Source organism: Clarias gariepinus, chromosome 13 (assembly GCF_024256425.1).
Source record: "Clarias gariepinus isolate MV-2021 ecotype Netherlands chromosome 13, CGAR_prim_01v2, whole genome shotgun sequence".
NCBI lineage: Eukaryota > Metazoa > Chordata > Actinopteri > Siluriformes > Clariidae > Clarias > Clarias gariepinus.
This window is the reverse complement of record NC_071112.1, coordinates 14165619-14188199: the sequence shown is the minus strand read 5'-3', so window position 1 is coordinate 14188199 and position 22581 is coordinate 14165619. Positions and strand designations below refer to the sequence as shown.

Sequence of the window (22581 nt, the reverse complement as noted above, 5' to 3'; positions counted from 1 at the left end):
TAAATGTCAGTGGAAGTAGCTGGTCCACTTCATTTGATGTGTACCGTGACCTGAGAAACTGGGCAATGCAAATGTCTAGCATTAGTTCAGAATATCAGACATTTTCGTTTCATGCTCTGAGGTAAAAAATGCAAACATCATTAGGCCTGATGCTGCTGTTTACACATACACAGTACTTTCAGGTACAGTGGGTGAGGCAGGTAAATACTCAGGAAGGGACTGTAACTTTGACACAAATATTCAAACACTTCTCAACATCTGGAGGCACAATGAGTTAATTCAAAACATCAAGTGGCTGCAAGAGACCAAACAAAATTCCACAAAGACTGTCTTAATCTCAGGGCCAGCCAAATGACCTTGGAGCTTCAGTTTTGTTAGTGTTGATTTCTAATTTATCATTGACATGTTTAGTTTATTTAGTCTAGTTTAAACAATGTACTGCAATATTTACCCTATTTTTTCTTCATTCATTTCATTTGCTTGTATCCTGAAAGCTTTCTGTCTGAGTCAAAAATAAATGTTTAATGCATTAATCACATAAGAATATATACCCAGGTGAATGTAAATACTTTTAAAGTCAGTCCTTGTATAAAGTTCTTGTATATTTAACAAATACAGAAGTGCAGTTAATGTCCATAAATTTGAGCATATAAATGATTTAGGAGTGTGTTTGCATGCTGTTGTATTTAAGAAAGATAAGATCACCTAGGTGTACATGATAACATGCCTATTTGCATGGACTTTTCCCCCCAATATTATTGGACATTTCCAATCATACTAATGTGATTGTTACCAGAAGTACACTGGACATCATGCAAAAGACCAAGAAGTATCATAGACAACTAACAAATCTTACATTACCCCCCAAAAAATGTATTTCTGTTTTTCCTATTAATCCTACTGATTAATGTTCTAAACATGAAGTATTTTAGTACCGACATTAAAATGCTTTTGGATGTGAAGTGAATTCAAGACTACTGTAACACGAGTGTTAATATGAAACAGTAAGACTGAGTATGACTGCTGCACACTGTGGAAAGGTTATGTTAAAAATAATATAACTGTAAATAATAAAAATGAACGTAGAAGATGTACATACAGAGCTACAGGATTTTAATGACTCTATTTTACTTTTACAGAGCTATTTGCACCTTTAGGTTAGATAGCACCAGATGTAAATCGGACTGTTGCTCTGAAACAATAACCACACTTAATATTAAGTCGCAAAAAATAACATTGTGTTGCTTTGCATGTTTTCATCAGGTCTTTCTTTTCAGAATGCCAACTACTCAGATATGTGGCACAATATATTATAATGTTTTACTTACTTCCATTTTGGCGGTTAGTGCAAGCCAAGCAGTAAATACAGTACTTGGCATCTTAATAATACAGTATTGATTGCTGGCGTATAGTTTGCAAGTAAATAAACACATAGCCTATACACCGAACAGCCATAATGTTAACCCACACACCATCAACACTGATCATCAATTATGTACCAGTAAACTGGTCAAAGGATCATGGGCACCCAAGGCTTTTTAAGCCATAACCCAATCTTTCTGCCAGCGGGGTCAAAAGGTAAGCCTGTCTGGTCCAATCCCACAAAAAAAACTTAAGGTAGCAACAAATTGCTGAAAAGAGTTAATGCTACCTATAAAAGGTGTCAGAAAACCCAGTGGATCACAAAGTGCCATGTACGGGGCATAGCAGGCATAGCAGAGTTCAAGGTTGTTGAAAAAGTCAGATTCAAGTATTGGTAACAATGTTTTAAGATCTTAATGTTATGGCTGTTTAGGATATATACTGAATATATAAAATGTTCATATACCCATTGCAACAAAACTTATATGGCCAGAAGAAGAAGTCAAGCACGGATGTTGGTGGAGAAGGCCTAGGGTCAAGTCAGTGTTCCAGGTGATCCCAAAGGTGATCAGAAGGGTTGAGGTCAGAGCTCTGTGCAAAAGTTCCTCCGCACCAACCTTTTAATTTTTTTTAATTATTATTAGACCTCACTTTGTGCACAAGGTGTTGTCTTGCTGGAACAAGGTTGGGCCCTTTCCACTTTTTTCTGGAGAGAAACTTTTGACATTTTGCACAATTATGAACTTTCAGTTTTGTGGCAATGTTTGGGAAATACCCAAATGTGGGTCTTATAGTCAGGTTTCCCCATTCTTTTAGTCATTGCTTGTATGTATATTCGTAGACATAACTCCACAGTGGAGTTCGTAGTAGTGTTTACATTTTTAAAAAACATACAGGACATACCTTAGAAATGACATAAACAGTCACATGAAGTACAGTAGTTAATGTAAATATATAAATAAATATATATATATATATATATATATATATATATATATATATATATATATATATATATATATATATATATATGCTGTATGCATTAAAACAAATGTGGTATCTTGTTATTTGAGTAGGTCAAATAACTCTAAGTTTGTGACATTGATAACAGCTTTCAAAAAAGCTACAGTATTATGACAATTGTGATTATAAATAACTGGCAAAAATCTTTTAAAAAAAAAGTCAATTATTTAATAATTCTTTTTTGCTTTTGCAACCAGTGTTTCTAAATTTCATCTACATTCATATAAATGTTCGTTATTTAAAGCAGCTTTTTATTTGTACTACTTGCAGCCCAAAACAAATGGGAAAAAAAGATTCCTCCTAGGCTCAGCTGACAGATTTTGTAAACAACAGATATTTATCATATAACACTCATTGTTAGTCTTTCGGCTGTTTCCCTTTGAGGGATCACTACAGCCGATCAACTGATCGGCACAACAACTTGGCTCATATAACATTCATCATCAATGTTCGGTGGAGTCCTAATTTTAATCGACATAACATTTTTAATGCTGTGTCACACTGAACTTTCCTTCTCCAAATAACATTTTTGGCCTAGTGGCAGAAACGTCTCTTTCTCATCTTCTGTTCCAGTGTTTGTCTCAGGCCTGGCAACACCATTCATTTGTTCACAATGGGTAATGATCTGGTGGAAAATAGGGTGCAATCAGCAAAAACAGTAAAAAATAATGCAAGATAATGTGCAAGACAGTTAAATTATAGCTAAAGATTTATTTCTGTTACCCTGTGCTCTGGTTGTAATCCACAGGGCTTCAGCATGAATTGAAGAAAAAAACATATATTATCCAGGACAGGATAAACGGTGCCTGGTGTTAAGTCCCTTTTCTTCAATGGACCTAATTCATCAAGGACAATAGAAAGCTTATTCTTATGAAACAAACATTAAATACTGTATTTATTTAGCTTCAGTAACTACTTTATATACATTTCCAGATGGGTCGCAAGCTCAGCAAATGGCCCTAGTGCACACATTTACATACTATACACCACAGGGCAATTTAGCTGTTCCATTTTACTTACCATGGGGGTAAACAAGAAAATACAAGATTTCTACTAAACATATATTATATTAATCAATATTTATGATCCAGTATCATTAATTACTGAACAGGGTTTAGGATCTACAAATTAGTATCATACCTGTGATAAGACTGACAAGAAGTCCAATAAGTACCACAACAGTGGAGTTGAGCGCACTGTACCACATGTATGATAGGGAATAGAGGCCATGAAGCCCAACAGGTTTACTAAAACACAAAAGAAAGAGAGAGCATTACACAAAACCATACACAAAAAATTAACAACTTCAAAATATACTTATAACTACGATAAGTGGTGTGTAGTGTAAATTAATGTCCCTCCCAACTCACTTTCATAATTATCTTCTTACTGGTTATTTTCAGCTTGCGTGGTACATTTACCACAAAATGCACAAAAACAAGCTTAAGCTTTTTATCCCATGAACTTTTCTGAAACTATTTCCCTGGGTAATTTGGTTGTGGCAGGATGATAATTTGTAGAGGTGACAGCAAGTCTTCCAAAGTATGAATCAGTATTAGATATCTACTTATAACTGTGCATACTGTTCAATTACATTAAATTTTTTAAAGGAGTAATAGAATTGGGTTAATACTGTATATACCTGTCATAAGATCTGTTAATATATAAAAATATATTATAAATATAATAAATATATATATATACAGTATTTTTTTATTTTACACAGACATACATCTGTATTTACTGTATAATATACTGTATACACTGTGATTTAAATTAATCAATAACTTGAGTATCTAATTAAATCACTTATATTGACAAGCCACTGACAATTTGTTTAGAGAAGGTAAGGGTCAGCATGTTACCTTGTTTTATTAATCGCTGGAGTTAATATTGAACTCATTGTAGTGAAGGTCATATTTTCTGTTGCTACTGGATAACTGCCATTATGTGGATGCCCTGTGGCAGTACTTGACATCTGAGCCAAAAATCCACCGATGCCAACCCAGAAGGCCATGATGAGACCAGCAGCCAGCCCGGTTACAGCACCCTACAGCAAATACAACCAACAGACAACTCTGTGATACTGTTCAATGTTGAAAGCACAAATATTCTGCATACTAGAATACAAGAATACTTACAGTGCTATTCGCCCAGGGAAAAAATATCCCAAGACAGAAGAGTCCCAACAAGGGACCTCCAACTATCCCAAAGATGCTGAGGGCTGCCTTAAAATGAGAAATTTGGGGAACACTTTAATTAGAGTGAGAATTGTTGCATTGAACATGTATTGCTAATATTTTAATTGCTCTAAAGATGTAATTGGGATTTTATTTATGCTCACCTGCAAAACAGAACTAGTCATCAGATGGACAGCATAGGCCATGGCAAGGCATAAAAGGCCATATGAAAAAGCTAGATCAGAAATAAAATCAAAATGACCACAAACTGAAAGTAAGGTTAGATTTATTACTCAATTATATAAGTTTAATCATTTCAAGATTAGATTATTTTTCTTTGTAATGATTAATCCACTCAAGTACAATGCGAACAATAAAAAACACCACATCTGTGTATTAGGACTCACCAAGTATCTTGGACATTAGGGTGGCTCTTGCTTCCGACAGAGAGGGATAATAAGGCTTAATGAAATCCTCCATTGTTACTGTGGCCAAGGAATTAAAAGCGGAGGAAATTGTGCTTCAGAAAAGAGAACGACATCCATAAATCAGTGCAAACATTTTACTCTTTATTTACTTTTTACACGTCGGAATACCTGCACATCTGTACATTCATGCAATTACCCAGTCAACGTGAATGTGAACATTAACTAAAGGCTTTGACCTGTCTCTACAGGACTGTATGAATGATTAGCTGGATGCATAAAGGCATAAAAGATTATGTGTATAGGTGTTCTTATTAAAAAGGCTCAAGAGTGTATTTGTATTTGAATTTTAATTACAGAACCAGGGGGACAAAAACATCTAGTTATGAGCTCTTAGACAGCAACCAAACAAAATGGGTAACCTCAAAAAGTTGCTGGTTTAGTCTTGCGTTTAACCTTCGTAGTTAGGAAACACAATAAACGTCGCAGTTTCACATGCTTTACAAAAAAACTGTAAAAAAAAACAAAACAGACATTTCAGCTGTTTTAAGGTACTTTTTGTTTTTCTATTTTCACGTGACAGGTTTTAATCTCGTCTGCTGTAAGATGTGAATAAAACCCAAACCCAAATATGCTTTGCATGCAGGCGACACAATGAAATAGCTAGTGCACATCTACAGTATTAAACATGGACTATACAAGTCAGTTGTCCATCACACTAAATTCATTAGCTACATATGACCTGTACCTGCACTGCTTGTGACCAAGGAGAATCAATTAATGAGGTAGCTGATCAGAGCAGCATTGTAGCAAAATAGCTACTTCTGAACATTAATATTATTATCATTCCCCCACATTGTTAAAAGTGCTATATAAATTAAATTGAATTGAATTAAGCATATTTAGCTCTGATCTACTCTAACAAAATGGAAGTACCACTTTGTGGTAATATTTGGTATTATCATAGAGTATGTAAGATGTATATATATCTGACTGTTAGTATATTGGACAGTATTAGATTTTAAAAATGTAGAAGAAAGTTAAACAAGAGGTGCACATCTATGCATTCCGAAAAAGGTACAGTGTAAGTTTGGTCATATTTCCATGGAGGGTTAAGGAAGAAAGGCAGATAGCAGATTTGACCATCCCCCCTTTTGTTTATTAAAAAAAAAAGAATTAGAAAAAGAAATAGCTAGTGCAAATCAATGCTTCCTGACAAGTTCCGTGAAGGTTTGTTCAAATTTCAATGAACTGTTTAGGAGGAGTTGTGGATATAAGAAAGGGTATGTGACGATGTATAGACACTGGGCAAGATGCTTCTCATCAGGCAACACAATTATATTATCTCATAGCATCCTAGTTCTGAAGCAGAATTATTTTGTTATTGAGACTTTCAAATGCATCTTATCCATACCTTAGGGATGCACTGAATAAGCATGCAACAAACAGTCCAGGAAGTCCAGGAATATCCTGCAGCATGTCCATGACAAAGTATAGCACCATCTATTGTGTAACATCGCATACAGTGAATGTAAAAAAAAGGCAACAAAAAAACAAACAAAAAAGAGACACAAAAAAAGACACTAAAATATCACTAAATAAACAGCGAGACCCATTGTAAACATACAATAATAGTTTTGTAATGCTGACCTGGTCTTTAGATGTGATATACTGCTTGTCTAATGGACTGTTTCTACCGTAACATGCAAACATAACAACTCCCATCAGACAGCTTAGACCCAAAGCAGTCTGAAGACAAGGGAACACCATGTAGCATGACCTACAAGACAGCGTAACAATGTATGGGCTATCAGTGTGAGCCACAGAGGAAGAATATTCAGCAACATGCCATTTTTAGCTGTAGTGTTATAGCAATAATTGATGTTTCCTCACCTTATTGCCTCTTTCTCCGTGCGAGAACTAAGATACCTCTGAACTTGTGCCTGATTCACACCATAAAGAGAGAGCATCAGGAACACACCCCCAAACGCCAAAGTCCAGAATGTGTGTCGTTCAGTCGGGTCAGGATTAATACTTAAAGGAACAAGAGAAATATAGTTAAAGGACACAAACACAAATCTTAAAGGACATTAAATTGCCCCTATTATGCGTTTTCAAATATGATCTTTCATGCAGTGTGCAATGTAGCTGTATGTGAACATAAACTATTTGCAAAGTTGTGACGCCGACAGTGTCAAGTTTTTGTCTATTAAAAAAAAAAAAAAGAGTCGGTTCACATTTGCCTAAACGAGTCATTAGCAATTCGAATCTTTTTCTGTTACGGATCCACGTCACTAAGTAACATATTTGCATAATGTCCGCCCACGTTCTACGTCACGAACAACTTGCCCGCCCACGATTCTATCACATCGTACAATTAACGTTACCACACTCTTGTTAACATATGACACTTACCACTGAGAAACGTCCAGCTTGCAAAACAGTTTCTTGTCGATGTACCACTTCAACTGTTTCATCGTCAGACTCCGCCTCGAATTAATAGAACAGATGGCCTCGATTTTACCCTATCATTCAGTTATGGTAATGGACGTTTCATTTTTTCCGACACACGCTGTAGCGGTAGACCAATCATAAAGGACCGCGCCATCTGACCAATCACAACAGTGAGGGCTCACGGAAAGGAGGGGTTTAGACCAGAGGTGGGACAAAGTCATCGTTTGCCAAGTCACAAGTAAGTCTCAATTCATTGCCCTCAAGTCCCGAGTCAAGTCCCAAGTCAAGTCCAAAGTCAAAGGCCAACAAGTCTCAAGTCAAGTCCAAAGTCCTACGGTTTGACTTTCGAGTCTTTTCAAGTCTTTTTAGCAGAAAAATAAAATGTATACAGATTATGTATTGTTGTAAGATCTGTATTTATTAAACAAACCTTTTTTTATGAAAGAACATTGCTCAGATACATAAAAATACAAATGTTAGTAAATGCTAGTAGCAATGTAAAATGGTAGCACATATTCTCAATAAAGTAGGCTACTTCATACAAACAATAACGTTGTTTTCTTCACATAACATTAAAGAACTTTGCTCCCTACCTTGTGTGATACACACACGTAGGCTACCTCATACAAACAATCCGGTGCTGTGTCGAAGATGGTTCCCCCATCAGGATGCGTTTTTGTAGCCCCACCCCTGTGAAAAGGGCACAGGGAACGCGCATTTAGGAGAAGGCTCGCCCGCGAAGGGTTATGCGCGGACCACTGAGATTCTACGGAGCGCCCCTGACGAACTCTAGCCAACAGGATGTGTTTCCCTTGTTATCTTGGACATATTAAGAATGATGAACCTCGGCTGAGTCACTTGTAGGCTGTAAACATGTCAGTATTTTGTCTGATATTTTATATCAAATATGCCTTTTCAGCAAAACCATAATGCCAAAATAGAGACCCGTCAGATACAGTCTCAAGACATTAATAATAATAATAGTAATAATAATTATTATTATATATAAATTAATAATAATAAACATTATTATTATAATATAATTAAATATTATATATAATAATAATAATAATAATAATAATAAGTATTATTATAATTAAATATTATATAATAATAATAATAATTATTATTATTATTATTATGCGAGATAATTAGCATTTTATCCGTGTGATGTCAATTCACTAGGTCACATTATTTGAATAAACCCAAACTGCATATGAAAGAAATCAGCAAATCATGGGTAGTGTATACCAGTGATTAAATATAAACAATACAACGCATGTACTGACATGTTTACAGCCTACAAGTGACTCAGCCGAGGTTCATCATTCTAAATATGTCCAAGATAACAAGGTAAACACATCCTGATGGCTGGAGTTCGTCAGGGGATAAAAAAACGCTAACAATTTCCTTTTTGGCCTTTACTGCGTTCCTTAGAAGCTCAGTGGTCCGCGCATATAGACAATGTTTTATAGCCAAACGAAACTACCTTCGGTATCATTTCGCGAACTGGCGCGTTCACATTGTTGTCACGTTGGACGCTGTCGAATTAAAAGAATCTACGGTACTTTGATTGGATGTCGTGACGAATGCGCGCATGCGCTCTGTCACACACACGCTCACAGACACATAAACAGAGATAAAGTGTTAACATACTTTTTATCTTTGGGCTTTTTATGGGAAGTAGCAAGTCTTTACAAGTCAATAGGCGCAAGTCCAAGTGAAAGTCACGAGTTATTTATGTTAAAGTCCAAATCGAGTTGCAAGTCTTTTTATATTTTGTCAAGTCGAGTCTAAAGTCATCAAATTCATGACTCGAATCTGACTCGAGTCCAAGTCACATGACTCGAGTCCACACCTCTGGTTTAGACAGACTGAATCTTCGAACTGCTTCACACGAGTCGTTTACGAACCATTTAAAAATGGGGTAAAATTAAATCTATTTTTGGAGAAAACTAAAGTGTTTTTTTGATCTTGCATACATGTAAACCTGTTTTAAGAGACTCATAAAGCAATATTAGCAACTTTTAAAATGGCATAATAGGGGCACTTTACCTGTTTTTCATTTAAACAGAATAATCCAACAACTATCCAAATAACATTTCAATGTTGTTGCATTCAAGAAAAAAAAATCTTACTCAATGCCAGAAATCAAGCCTCCCTCCGTGGCCTTTCTCCAAACTTCAGAAATACCACCTGCCTTCTGGACACCCACTATGACAACAGCCAGCTGACCTGCAAACATCACCACCGTCTGAAAAACGTCTGTCCAGATGACCGCTTTCAGCCCACCCTACATGCAATGACAAATATTAGTCAACAGAGACTTCATGAAGGAACAAGTATGCTTTTATAGGAACAGAAATTATAAAAATACAGTAGTTACCAGTGTGGTGTATATTGTACAGACAAGTCCAGTTGCTAATACTGCTCCCCACAAGTGAAAACCAGTAACTAAATATAGAATGAGAAAACACAAAACTGGATAAGTAATGAGTGCTGAATCTGGTATTTAGGTTTATATATATATATATATATATATATTTATCGCAGTGATTTTCAGCACTGGGCTTGTGGGAGACTATGTGGCCTGAATATTTTATTGTTTTATCTCTCATCATATCTTATTTTAACTAATCAGGGTATTAACAGCTATTTCATAATTAAAATAGGTGTGACAGAGCAGGGAAACATTGAAATAGCCAACGCAGTAACCATGACATCATCTCCATCATTCTGATAATGCTGTTTTAATAGTGCTGATGTCAAAAATGTTCTTCCAAGTTTTTTCCCCCTTTTTAATCAGCAACGATTGCCCTAGAAGCAATTCTGTAAGTAACAGTGAATGGCCCAAGCACCCGCGCTTACCAGAAAGACACGTCCAGTCGTGATGAAGTCTTAAACTTATGCACAGGGTGATTGGGCCTGCTCATCACCGCTTGCAACTATATATTTTTTCTTTTTTTCAGTCAACAATGCTGCAAGCAACGATGACTGACCCAAGCAGCAATGCTGCAAGCAACAATGATTAGCCCAAGCACCCGCACCATCGCCACCTGGGTACACCAGAAAGACACGCACAGTCACGATGAAGCCTTAAACTTATGCCATATTCAGTGACATCAGTGTCTGGAGCTTTTTAGAGCGTTATTGTGCTCAAAAGGCACAGAGATTGTGTGGTGCACCCAGGAAGCTTTGTCTTTTTGGAGGTCTTAACATGTTCAAAAGGCACACAGATTGTTTGGTGTGCCCTGGAGGCGATGGCAGTTTTTTTTAATTCTTTTTCTTCCTGTGCTGTTGAGCACATCGGATGAAAGGCTCCATTGTTCCCATTGCAGTGGCGGTTTATATGGATCCAGGATCCTAGTCCAATGCCCAACCCTCCTCCTTTTTCATCCAGGCTTTAATTTCCAGGAACGGGAAAGCAATTTTGTATGGGCATATTGCCTTATTCCCTATGGCATTAGGGCCCAACAGTGGCAACCCAGCTTGAAAGCCTGACCATTCGTTCAGCAACCCAGAGCCTCAACCACCTGAACCACCACTGCCCTGATAGTAAGGATAGACAGCTCTAATGAGTTTGACAACATAAGGTTATACAAAGATAAATCTTTTTTGTGTAAAGAATTTTATTTTCTTCAAAATGTAAAGCACATCACCTGCATTCAGTGCGAGAGCTGGAGTATAAACACCAACACCCATATAAATGACCTGCATGTACAAAGAGGACAAACACTGAGTGAAGCATTGCAAAAACTAGTTTTTATTTAAACATTTATGTAATGCACTGTGTGTGCTTAACGTGTGTGTTGGAAGTGCTTATTGCATCACATCTTGAACTTACCATTTGAAAAATGAAGGTCAATGTCCCACATATTCGGACTGCTTTAGAGAAACGCAGCTCCAAATACTGGAACATGAAAACAATTAAAGAATACACATTTTAAAACGTATAGCATGCTTGCATTTATCACCTATACTACTTTATCCTGGAGACAAGGTCGTGAGGGGCCTGAAGTCTATCCAAGGCGACTAAGAGCCCGAGGCATTGTACACCCTGGACAGGGTGCCAATTCGTCGCAGGGCAGATACATACACAAGCTCACATGTGGAGAATTTTCACATAAATTAGACTAACAGAGGCATACTGATAAACTGGTATTATTAAAGAATACATGTCCAAGGCTACCTGATAAGCACTGGTTAGATGGAGTCTGTAGAACACTGGGATGAAGACATGGGCCGGGATCAGGAGCCCCAGAATATAAGCGCAGCCTATAAACCAGTACTGTGTTCCATTAGTGTAGATCTCCGCCGGCGTCCCCACTATAGCAACGGCAGATTGGAACGAGGCCATGAGAGAAAGGGAAAGGGGCAGACACCTCATGCTCCTGTCAGCCAACAGGAACTCCTGTGTGGTCTTTTGCCGTCCTCCAGAGAGGGCATAATACAGCCCTATGGCCATGGAGGCCACCAGGAGCAAAGCAAATATCACAAAGTCAATGGGAGTAAAATACTTCTGTCCAGCACCGTCCATGCTGATGAAGGCTTTAAATGGAGGCTGGGAAAGGGAGAATGTTGCTGCAGCCATCCATGAGGAAGAGAGGAGCACCTGCACCTTTAAGAAGAGTTACCTAGAGAACATTCATTATTATAAAGGCATCTCAGTAGAAAAACGTGATAAGAAATCTACCCTATCCTATTTCTGTATTCATAAAGTACAGACTAAACTTGGAAGGAAATAATTGTAAATAATATTAGAGTTTAAAATCATAAACTAAGTTTATTATCCAAAGCCAACAGTCTTACTCTGCCCCTGCGATTATCCTGCGCACTCCTGATTCAAATGAACATCTCTGATAAAAATGCAAAACACTGTGAAGCTAAAAGCTAATGTGATTTACCTGCGCGCCATCATGAGTCGTGCGTTGAGAAATCACTCACAACTAACCACGTGTTTCATTTTCCGTGTGTTATATGTAACAATACAGCTGCTGTTCTGACTGCGTTCATGTGATCTGACCCTGATACTGTCAACGAAGTCTCACACTCCTCCTCATGTCCCACGTCTTATCCCTAGCCAATGTTTATTTCTTTCAGCACGCTGGTCCACGCTCAGTGACAGAATGAGAGGTCATCGGATTACTATAAATCAGGAAGCGCGACAATGCCACACGATTTAATTGTGCGTAAAACTTACGCCGTAATGATGCGCTCTGGTGTGTTTACCTCCAGTGACGTGGATTTCCACGTGACTTCACGTCCCGTTTGGAATTGCGGAAGGCGCCAGATTTGAAGACCTCTGCGAAAATAAAACAAGACTTCATCAAATGGAGAACCTAAGACACAGAGGTACAACAACAGTGGTTTTAACACCAGCATTCTTAAATGTATTATGGCAGAAAAACGACCGTTGGAAACATTAGTACCTAACTCAGCTTCTGCTAGTCGGCTACGTTGATGTGTGTGTTTTTTTTTAATACCCGCTTTGGTAAACTGCTACCGTCTTGGATTTGATTGGCAGTGAACTGTCCAATCATACGGCGGTTTTTGAAGACGAGCCTATATCGACAATCAATCCTAGCGCAGGAGGCGGGTTGTGCAGGAATGTATACTCAACGAGATTGTTGTGACTTTTTGAAAAGATTTTAATAAGATAAAGTTAGTATTATCGCATACATGGCTAACATTTTCTTCTTCAGGTGTGTTAGACCACCTGATGATGTTAGAGAGGACAGAAGCAGCAGGATCGCAGAGACATCAAAAGGAGCGTCTGGAGGAACTGCGTACAACAGCAGCAACACTTAGGGCAAAAAGAGACCGAATCCGGGAGGAAATCTCCGCCATAAAGGTCTTTGATTTGTTTTTGTGGTTATTTCCTGATCTAATCACTTAAAAGCATAAAACTAAACTAAACTAAAATGCCCTCTCCCCGGATTGCTCATTAGCATATGCAAACTCCATGCACACACACCCCGAGGCAGGAATACAGTGCCAACCTCTAAGCCACATGGGATAGGCTTAGTGTATTTACAGAACATTATAGAGAATGCAGATTACCAAAAGAAAAAAAATCAAGTATAAGATAGATAGATAGATAGATAGATTTATAAACCCCAAAAGAGAATTGCAATGTTACAGGAGCCAGTTAACGCATTACACAAGCAACAAGGTGTAGTAGAATATTAAAGCTGGATTAAAAAAAAAATCACAATGAGAAAGAGAGATATTAAGTTAACTAAAACATATAAACTAATATGCATTAACATATTTAGGCATCTAAAAAAAATATTACATATTTTACAGTAACAAGGAAAAACCTAAGACAAAACCTGGACAGTATTTCTTTAATTGGTTGGAGTCAGAGGTTTTATCTTAACTGTTAGTATGTGTATTTGTGTATTTACACGCTCAAAGCATTCAATCAGAAATTGTCATTTTGAAGTGGTCGTGTCTTCTATGAAGCATTGGATCAGCCAAAACTAAAACAGAAAAAGAATTACATCCCACCTGATGGGTTTCTGGGAGGGTCGTGCAAGAGCCAATAAGAAATAATGGAAAAGGTTGGTTCAGCAGAGGACAGGCATTACAAAAGGACACAGGAGCTGTGTTTTATTCTGAACCGTTCACTGCTTCAGTAGTTATGATATTTTATATGTTATTATAATAATCATCATCATTGTCATTATTATGTGTTTGCATTATTATGTGGTACGTAACCGTATTACAATTGTCACTTTAGAATCTAAAAGATAAAATGGACCAGGGGCTTCCACTGGACGATGCTGAATCTGTAAACATTGTTAAAATTGAGCAGTATCTGCTGATGTCTCAGCGTTTGCAGCTTGAGGACCTTCAAACTGCTCATCGGCTTATTGGTATGAAAAAAACAACACTTACAGTAATACACTGTTCATTTAGGATTAAAACTACAGTCATATGGGCTTCTTTGATGTTTATCATACAGTTATTTACTGTAGCTGTTGCTGTGGAAAATTTTTTCATGTTTACGATCCCATCCATCAAAGGAAACAGACCACTACATGTCTAGATGTTATCTGGGTGATGAACAATTTCCTGTGCAGCAGTGACTTGGAGAGGAGTGTGGTCCTGTTAGTAGTGATTTATAATTGTTTGCCTAGGAAGCACACCTATATGGTATATGTACAACCTAAAAGAGTACCTAAATGTTATCTAATATATTATTATAAGAATATAATATAGTGGAAAATGCTTGTTTTTAAGTTTTGTATTTTATTCTCATGGTCCATGCTTTCTGTATTTTTACTTGTTTTTGTGTGACTCTTTAAGCTGGTTACAACTTGGTAGAAAGCAAGCAAGGCAAAAGTGTGTGTGTGTCATTTCACACTGCCTTTGAGGGTGTTTGCCTGAAAACTTACAACATGGAGGTGGACCTTACACGCATGGTGCAGATCAGTCATCATAACATCCCTCCATGTATTCCTCTGGAGAAACTCGCCAAGGAGAACCTACAGACTGATTTTAAAGGATTCCTCCAAACATTAAACCTTCACCTCAATGCTTTAGCTGGGCGCAAAAAGCAGATTTCTCTCATTAAGGTGCAGCCAATATAATCTTTATGTGCATGTCCATGTCTGTGTGTATAGAGAAAATTATGCATGTTTAAGTACAAACATTAAATCGACAGAAGTTCTTTTCTTCAGCTGTGAAAGTTTATTATTAAAGTACACTACACTTTTTCAATACTGTGTATTAACTCTTGCTTAAGTCAGACCTCAACTTTTAGTCCTTTGTCTATTTCAAATCTCTCTGCCTATAGGAGCTCATTGCCACAGTAGAAATCATTGAGCAAAATCAGTTGTGCAACTTTCTTGCCCTCGTATGTAAAGCACCAGGCGAGTGTGATGAGGCTGTTCTGTGCACCCTGGAGTATGGTGATCTCACCCGAAGTCTTCCTACTCATGTTGTTATCGATAGTGAAAGTAAGGCTGTCTATATACTTTCTTATAAGCAATAAAACCTGATTGGAATACAAATGTAAACGATAACAAACAGTTTATTTTAAATACACTATTGCACTAACATGGCATCATAGTATTGAATTATAGCAGGATTGTACTTGCCATTACTATTAGAGGTGGGGCAGAAAGTTGATTCAGTGAGGTAATTTTATGTTTGTATATACTGTAGGTACTTTGGATTTGAGGGTACTATTTCTTTATAATCCTATAGGTGGTGCACTCTAAACTATTAACACATTCGTAGGCATAGTATCCTGTTTGGTAGAAGCAAATTATTTGCCAAAATCTGGATTATTTGATCTGGACATTTATAAAATTGTGGTACTGACAGAATCTAAATAAAAATCAAATCAGCACCTAGGTACCATGAAAATATTGTATCGACTGATCCTCCTAATCATTATAATATTTTTTTTTCTCCCTTCTGTTTATTTGCAGATAAAACACTTATAGAATCTCCACAGTGGAAGGAGAACCAAGTGTTGCTCATGGAGATTCCGGTTCACACTGCTCTTTTGACCATGAGAAAACTGGGAAGCATTTCATGAACATAGATGAAACAATTTAAAAAGACATGCATGTTTACATAGTCATCTGAGTCACTTTCACATCAGCTTTTAAATACAGGGTGTGACCCCTTTTTTTTTTTTTGACAAAATGTGACTAATTGACTGTGTAGCATGGCATGATGGCTAAAGTCTGGAGCAAATGGAATGATCAGTATTAAAGGTAATAATTGTATTACTAGCAAAAATAAAGTGTGTATGTGTGTGTGTGAGAGAGAGAGAGAGAGAGAGAGAAGGACATTCCAGAATGTTCTTAATAAAAAGTAATCACATATCCATACCCAACTTACAAAAAAAGGGCAGCAAAAAACAGTTTGTTCCTCACATATTATACTATATATTTTTATTTATGTACAGTTAAGTTGCTTCTAATGTCTTGAAGAAAATCTGCATTTTCTGTTGCATTTTTTCTCGGTACAGTCGTTTCACACATTCCTTCTTTTGACTCCTCTGTTCTTCCTGGATTGCCAGCTCTTTTTGTGAGATTCTATCGATTAAGGCCAAGTCTTTTAGATACATGATGGATAACTGTTCTGATTCAGAGGTCTGTGGTGGGGCAAATGAGGCTGATTTTGTGATCCTTATTTCTTGCATCTGTTCACTTTGATTTAAAAGTGCTTCACTTGACAATATCCTCTGCCTTCCTGGAGCTGATTTTGTCGTTCTTGTCTCCGATATAGTTCTCATTGTATTTGTAATAGTTGCATGAGGTTCACAGACTCTTAAATGCAATAACTTTTTGTGTTCCATCAGCAGAAATTCTTTGTCTTGATAAAGCAATTTGAGATCTAATTTGTATTTTCTGTGAATTTGCTCCAGTTTCCACTGAAGATCAATGTCTTCTTTGTGATTCTTTAGCCTTGTGTCAATAAACAGCAAATGCTTAGATTTTTTAAGGTTTGCCTTCAAAGTCCTGCATGTTGAAATGTTATTCTGCAGAACAACAGAGAAAAGAGACCTAAAATGATTGCATGTTGTACTCTGTAGCTTACAGTGGTTGAGAATATGTCTTTTATTTGTAAAAATAAACAAATAAAAATAATGAATGTATTTTACATACCTTAACTTGCATCTTAAGATATTCTTGTTTTGTGAGGCACAATATGCACAGGGACAAACTGAATGTGACCTGAATGTGACTGCTGCTATGACACTTGCTTTAGTAAACAGTGTCTTGGTCTAACCAGTTTCACTGAGATGTTCATCTGAGGGTCATGTTGCATGATATGGAGTTAGACTACTGTGTAAGGTTAGCATAAAAATGAAATGTGGAACTTTAAGATACAATCATAAAGGTAATTAAATAATCAGGAATGACTCAAAACAAATTAACACTTTTGAAATTCAAACAAGTTCAACAGGTATGAGGTATAGGTCATAGATTCTATGGGCAATTTAAATGAACCACAGAAAAGTTATCATTAATCTGTGTTTATGCCAGTAGCATACCTTGACATTTCTGCCATACCAAATGTTGACTGGTATTATACAGTGCCTTTCAAAAGTATTCATACCTTGTGAACTTTTTCACATTTTTGTCATGTTACAACCACAAACGTGGTAAATATATTTTATAAGGTTTTTATGTGATAGACCAACACAAAGTGGCATATAATGCTGAAGTTGATGGAAAATGATAAATGATTTAAAAAAAAATTCAAATAGATATATGAAAAGTGGGATATGCATTTGTATTCAGCCCATCTGAGTTAATACTTTGTAGAACCTTCACTGCAATTATAGCTGCAAGTCTTTTGGGGTAGGTCTCTATCAGCTTTTCAAATCCCAATAAAATACATTTACGTTTGTGGGTGTAACATGACAAAATGTGGAAAAGTTGTCCACAAGGGTAATAAAATACATTTGCAAAGCACTGTGTATGTATGTATTTGTATGTGTATATAAAATATACCAACAACATGTAAAATATTGGTCACAGACATAGATATTAGCTTTAGTTTGAACACAACTTCTAATACAGTGTTTTTTGCCCACTCACACTGCGCAATCAGCCTACACTGCATGTCTGTGGACTGTAGGAGGAAACCAAGTTTTTAACTATAGTTCAATATTTACTAATGTTTTTCTCACGCGCGTGACACTGCTATTAATTTAATTTTATACTGATGCAGTAGTCGTGGCTTTAGTTGAGGTGAAACTAGCACTATCCAATATGGCGGCGCTACTCGACCACCGGCGATAACGCAATGCGGCCAATCTGGTTCATGGAAGATATCTGGAAGTCCCGTGAAACAGAAACTTGGCAAAGTCGCGCATTCGTGAATTTGTTTTATCGAAGTTTTATAACAATCTGGATATTATTTTCTTTTTATATACTAAACTACATACTATAGCCAAGTACACAACAACCAGCGCTGGTAATTACTCATACGGAACTGTTCGTAGCAGTGGACCTTTATTTAAACTCGTAGTGTGTATAAAATTAATAATACCAATATAGATATTGACAACAAGCTCTCAATAGCTAAATTTATTTTAAAACGAATTAACAATGTGCAATTTAAAAAAGTCTGTTTTGGATCTAAGTAAGTCTACGTTTCTCTCTTTGTTTTGGACTTCGACCTGCAGCGGTTGCATTTAAAAGCATCAATTATGCGCAAATATTGCGCATTTATTGGGTTCTCTTTGGTAGCTACTTAGCTCCAGAAGATAAATAACCCCCATTTTAGTTTATAAGATTTTATGTTCACGTTAAAATACTGTTTTCCTTTTTCAGTACTGCTTCCATGACCAGAAGTTATGCTTGAGCATTCAGATAACGACAATGTAAGTCAATATACTTTAATTCCCCCCTAGGTAAAAACAAATAAATAACTATAAAACGGAGACTTCACACCTCCAGGGTCGAGGGTTCAATTCCCGCATCGGGTCTGTGTGGGTTTCATGCGGGTGCTTCCGTTTTCTCCCAAAGTCCAAAGACATGCAGATTAGGTTCATTGGTGTCCTCAAATTGCTCATAGTTTGTGTGTGTGGGATTGATTTGGCACCCTGTCCAGTGTGTATATATATATATATATATATATATATATATATATATATATATATATATATATATAAGATCTACTTATATACTGAAAACACAGTCTTGGTAAATTTAATGTTTTTGTTGACTCTTCTTGCCAGACAATGCAGGCAATATGCTTTAAAGAACCAGGTGGGCCAGAAAAACTGTATTTAGGACAAATTCCCAAACCTGAACCTAAAAATGGGGAAGTCCTCGTTAAAGTCTATGCCACAGCTTTAAACAGGGCTGATGTGTTACAGGTAAGTCATATACGAGTCATATACATGATAACATTTAAAAACAATGTTAAGCAAGTACAAGTCTTTGAAATAGTTGTTTTCTGTAACAGAGGAGAGGTCTTTACTCCGCTCCTCCAGGAGCCAGTGAGATTCTTGGTTTGGAGGCTGCTGGGGTGGTCACTGGTTTTGGTCCTGGACTCAGGAGGAATTTTAAACTAGGTGATAAGGTCATGGCTTTGCTTTCTGGAGGAGGATACGCACAGTACGTAGCTGTACCTGAGGAACTTCTTATGCCAGTCCCTTCAAATCTCACTCTTTACGAAGCTGCAGCGATTCCAGAGGCCTGGTTGACCGCTTACCAACTTCTTCATTTCATAGGTGCTTCAAAGCAAACTTGTTAACATAAAAAGATATAAAAAAAATTTTTTGCAGGTTTAATTTATGTGCTCAAATTCTTCTCTGCTCAAGCAAATGTCTTTGCTGTTTAAAAGTAATTTAGAATTTTCTTCCACCCAGAAATATTCTGTTTTTTACTGCTACTTTACTTTCAGTGCTGTGTTTGCTTTTAGGAAAAGTTAAGAAGGGAGAGTCAGTGTTGATTCATGCCGGTGCGAGTGGAGTCGGCACTGCTGCCATTCAGCTTACTCGTCTGTTTTGTGCTGTTCCGCTGGTGACTGCTGGAAGCCCTGATAAGTTAAAGATTGCAGAAAAACTAGGTGCAGCTGCTGGGTTCAATTACAAAGAAGGGGACTTCTCTGAAAAGATTCTACAGTTCACTAAAGGTAAGATGTGAAGTTAAAAGTGTACTTTTACCATCCTATTAAACCCTTCTCCAGTGTGCTTATCATAATATTAACAATAGAAATGTTGCAGCACTTAATTTGCAACCCATTCTCACTCCCAACAGTAAGCGCCCAATGTTGTTGCAGGAAGGGGCGTTGACATCATCCTTGACTGTATAGGTGGATCTCATTGGGAGAAAAATGTGTGCAGTTTGGCTATGGATGGAAGATGGGTGCTCTATGGTGTTATGGGGGGAAAAGCAGTGGATGGAGACTTGCTTGGCAAACTTTTATTTAAGCGCGGTTACATTCTCAGTAGTCTCCTCAGGTCACGGAGTCTACAGGTAACGCTCAGGATAAAAACAACCTTTACACTAGATCTAACAAATATTTCATGTGTAGTCTTTTGTACAATCAGTTCTGTTTACTCTCCTTATATTATAGTATAAAGCCGAATTGGTCAGGAGCTTCATTGAACAGGCTTTGCCACACTTTCAGTCAACAGACCTGCCCATGTCACTGAGGCCAATAATCGACAGCATGTTCAACATGGAAGACATAACTGAGGCACACAGACACATGGAGGCCAACAAAAATACTGGCAAAATCATAATCAAAATTTTAGAGGCTTGATTGATTTCATTATACTGACTATCTCTATGTAATGGTTTGTATTTTAAAATGCTTGCACTCAGAAGCATCTTTATGACATGCAATAAAGTTCAAAGATTAAATTTGCATCTCTGTCAGCTGATATTCGACATTGAGTAAAAGCTTGGACTCACGTTCGATTCCAGTCTCAGAAATTTGTTAACTTTAGAATCAAGTTTTTTTAAAAAAAAAATTCAACTATGATTTTAAAGATGCTACAGTATACTAATGAAATATTATTTTTTAAAGTTTTTATGCCATGAACAGCTGTCACAATAATGACAAATGTTTGTGTCGTTACTCCAGTTCAATCTCAAAATCACAAAATTCATCTAGTTTTTTATTTTGTAATTTTAAGCCAATTTCTGTACCCCTTTTTCCATGGTCAGAGTGCGGTGGAATCAGCAGCACTGTACTTCTGGGAACACTAGAAAACCCTGTGAGGGGAGAAAAAGTAGAAAAAGTGGTTTAAATTCCCAAACTGTCAGAATAGTCTGTGAATTCTGGCTGTGACAGTTTCTTTAACTCAGCTACACCTCTGAATAACCACAACTCAACTACAGTAGAGATGTTATTTCAATTGTGCTTGCGGAGTAAATATTTTAGTTTGTATTGCCCTATAATGTCATCGATCTTTCAGCAGCTCACCACAGCAGACCAGACAACTTGGCATGGGTTTATTAAATGCCCTTCCTTACCAAACTCCACAATTTTACCCAGGCTTGGGACTGGCATTGGCTGTTAATTGTTACTGCTGCACTAGGCAATGCTAAAGATGTACTTGACGTAAAGAATTTTTGCTTTTTGCAATTTGAATATTCAACTGTGTAACCTTACAAATCAAATAAGGGTGCTTGTACACTAATGATTCAAACATGGATCTGAAAACACTTGCCCCACAGTCTGGTATGTTTGAGTAGTGTGAGCATACTGGCAAGCATTCCACATGAAACGGTGGTCTCAATCACATTACGGGGTAGTGTACGTATTACATAACGGGGTAGTGTGTGTGTGTGTGTGTGTGTGTGTGTATGTATGTATGTGTGTATATATATATGCATTAAATAAAATTATGTATTATGTTATAAATTAAAACTAAATTAAAGAAATTGGAACAAATGTTTTTGTCACTGCAAATTCCCTAAAAATACAATTTAAAAATTGCATGTTTATTTAACCTCAGCAGCAACCACATTTTCCCTTCCATCTGTTTCAATCCCTCAGCATTCAGTATCACCAGTATACTAATCACTGGCCTGTTTATCTGTTATTATCTGCCCTTGTTTCTCACTGGTTTATGTCGTAGATGTTTTTATAAGGAAGAAGTTAATCATGCCAGGTGCCACTCCTATCAACTAAGTACAGGAAACTGAAAGTATTCGTATCGGCATAAATTGACACTAGAAGATTGGAAAATTCTGAAAAAGTCTTGATTTATGCTGCAACATTTGGATGGTAAGATCAAAATTAGGTATAAACATCATGAAGGCATGCATAATTCAAAACACTTTTTAAAGTTGCTTTGAATAAGGGGCCTGCCAAATTCCTAAATGTGATCCATCCTGCCTTATATCAAGGGTTCAGGCTGCGTCTGGTAGTGTAATGATGTGGGGGAAATATTGCTGGAACATTTTGGACCACTACGTACCTAAGTATTGTTGCTATCCATGTCTGTCTCTTTATGACCACAGTGTACAGTACACATCTTCTGATAGTTACTTTCACTAGGATAACATGCAATTTCAAAAAGCTAAAATCATTTAAAACTGGTTTCTAGAACATGACAGGGACTGTACTCAAATGAACACAGGCATCAGATCTCAATCTAATAGAGTACCTTTAGGATGTGTTTCAACGCGAGACAATGATGG

General features: G+C 37.0%; 3 protein-coding genes across 4 annotated transcripts; 2 read left to right on the top strand and 1 right to left on the bottom strand.

The window, feature by feature from the left end:
* Positions 1-2536: 2536 nt before the first annotated feature.
* slc5a6b (solute carrier family 5 member 6) lies at positions 2537-13071 on the bottom strand. Of its 2 annotated transcripts, XM_053509927.1 has the most exons (17): positions 12874-13071; positions 12674-12746; positions 11634-12078; positions 11289-11354; positions 11104-11155; positions 9831-9898; positions 9583-9737; positions 6884-7024; positions 6641-6770; positions 6405-6493; positions 4973-5085; positions 4730-4800; positions 4527-4613; positions 4251-4435; positions 3526-3632; positions 3109-3221; positions 2537-3010 (listed from the first exon to the last, which is right to left on the bottom strand). In XM_053509927.1, exons 3-17 carry the CDS (start codon positions 12033-12035, stop codon positions 2882-2884), a joined length of 1908 nt encoding a protein of 635 aa, XP_053365902.1. In that variant the 5' UTR covers positions 12036-12078; positions 12674-12746; positions 12874-13071; the 3' UTR covers positions 2537-2881. The 2 variants fall into 2 exon arrangements, with proteins under 2 accessions (XP_053365902.1, XP_053365901.1); XM_053509926.1 differs by lacking the exons at positions 12674-12746; positions 12874-13071 and adding an exon at positions 12349-12643.
* cenpo (centromere protein O) lies at positions 12702-16909 on the top strand. Its single transcript, XM_053509928.1, has 6 exons — positions 12702-12796; positions 13147-13295; positions 14187-14322; positions 14756-15024; positions 15246-15408; positions 15886-16909. Exons 1-6 carry the CDS (start codon positions 12775-12777, stop codon positions 15993-15995), a joined length of 849 nt encoding a protein of 282 aa, XP_053365903.1. The 5' UTR covers positions 12702-12774; the 3' UTR covers positions 15996-16909.
* Positions 16910-19122: 2213 nt separating this feature from the next.
* On the top strand, positions 19123-20889 carry tp53i3 (tumor protein p53 inducible protein 3). Its single transcript, XM_053509366.1, has 5 exons — positions 19123-19298; positions 19388-19655; positions 19847-20059; positions 20207-20403; positions 20504-20889. The coding sequence occupies exons 1-5, from the start codon at positions 19161-19163 to the stop codon at positions 20690-20692; spliced, it is 1005 nt and encodes a 334-aa protein (XP_053365341.1). The 5' UTR covers positions 19123-19160; the 3' UTR covers positions 20693-20889.
* Positions 20890-22581: the final 1692 nt, after the last annotated feature.

What these genes read in the sequence shown, in the direction of transcription:
- slc5a6b (XM_053509927.1), bottom strand. Translation starts at nt 12,035, where the DNA reads ATGGCTGCAGCAACATTCTCCCTTTCCCAGCCTCCATTTAAAGCCTTC. An exon ending in TGACTAGTTCTGTTTTGCAG is followed by an intron (nt 4,614 to 4,729) that starts GTGAGCATAAAT and finishes TCTCATTTTAAG; the next exon opens with GCAGCCCTCAGCATCTTTGG. An exon ending in GATTACAACCAGAGCACAGG is followed by an intron (nt 3,011 to 3,108) that starts GTAACAGAAATA and finishes ATTTTCCACCAG; the next exon opens with ATCATTACCCATTGTGAACA.
- cenpo (XM_053509928.1), top strand. Translation starts at nt 12,775, where the DNA reads ATGGAGAACCTAAGACACAGAG. An exon ending in GGAGAACCTAAGACACAGAG is followed by an intron (nt 12,797 to 13,146) that starts GTACAACAACAG and finishes TTTCTTCTTCAG; the next exon opens with GTGTGTTAGACCACCTGATG. An exon ending in TGTTGTTATCGATAGTGAAA is followed by an intron (nt 15,409 to 15,885) that starts GTAAGGCTGTCT and finishes GTTTATTTGCAG; the next exon opens with ATAAAACACTTATAGAATCT.
- tp53i3 (XM_053509366.1), top strand. Translation starts at nt 19,161, where the DNA reads ATGCAGGCAATATGCTTTAAAGAACCAGGTGGGCCAGAAAAACTGTAT. An exon ending in CCAACTTCTTCATTTCATAG is followed by an intron (nt 19,656 to 19,846) that starts GTGCTTCAAAGC and finishes GTTTGCTTTTAG; the next exon opens with GAAAAGTTAAGAAGGGAGAG. An exon ending in GATTCTACAGTTCACTAAAG is followed by an intron (nt 20,060 to 20,206) that starts GTAAGATGTGAA and finishes ATGTTGTTGCAG; the next exon opens with GAAGGGGCGTTGACATCATC.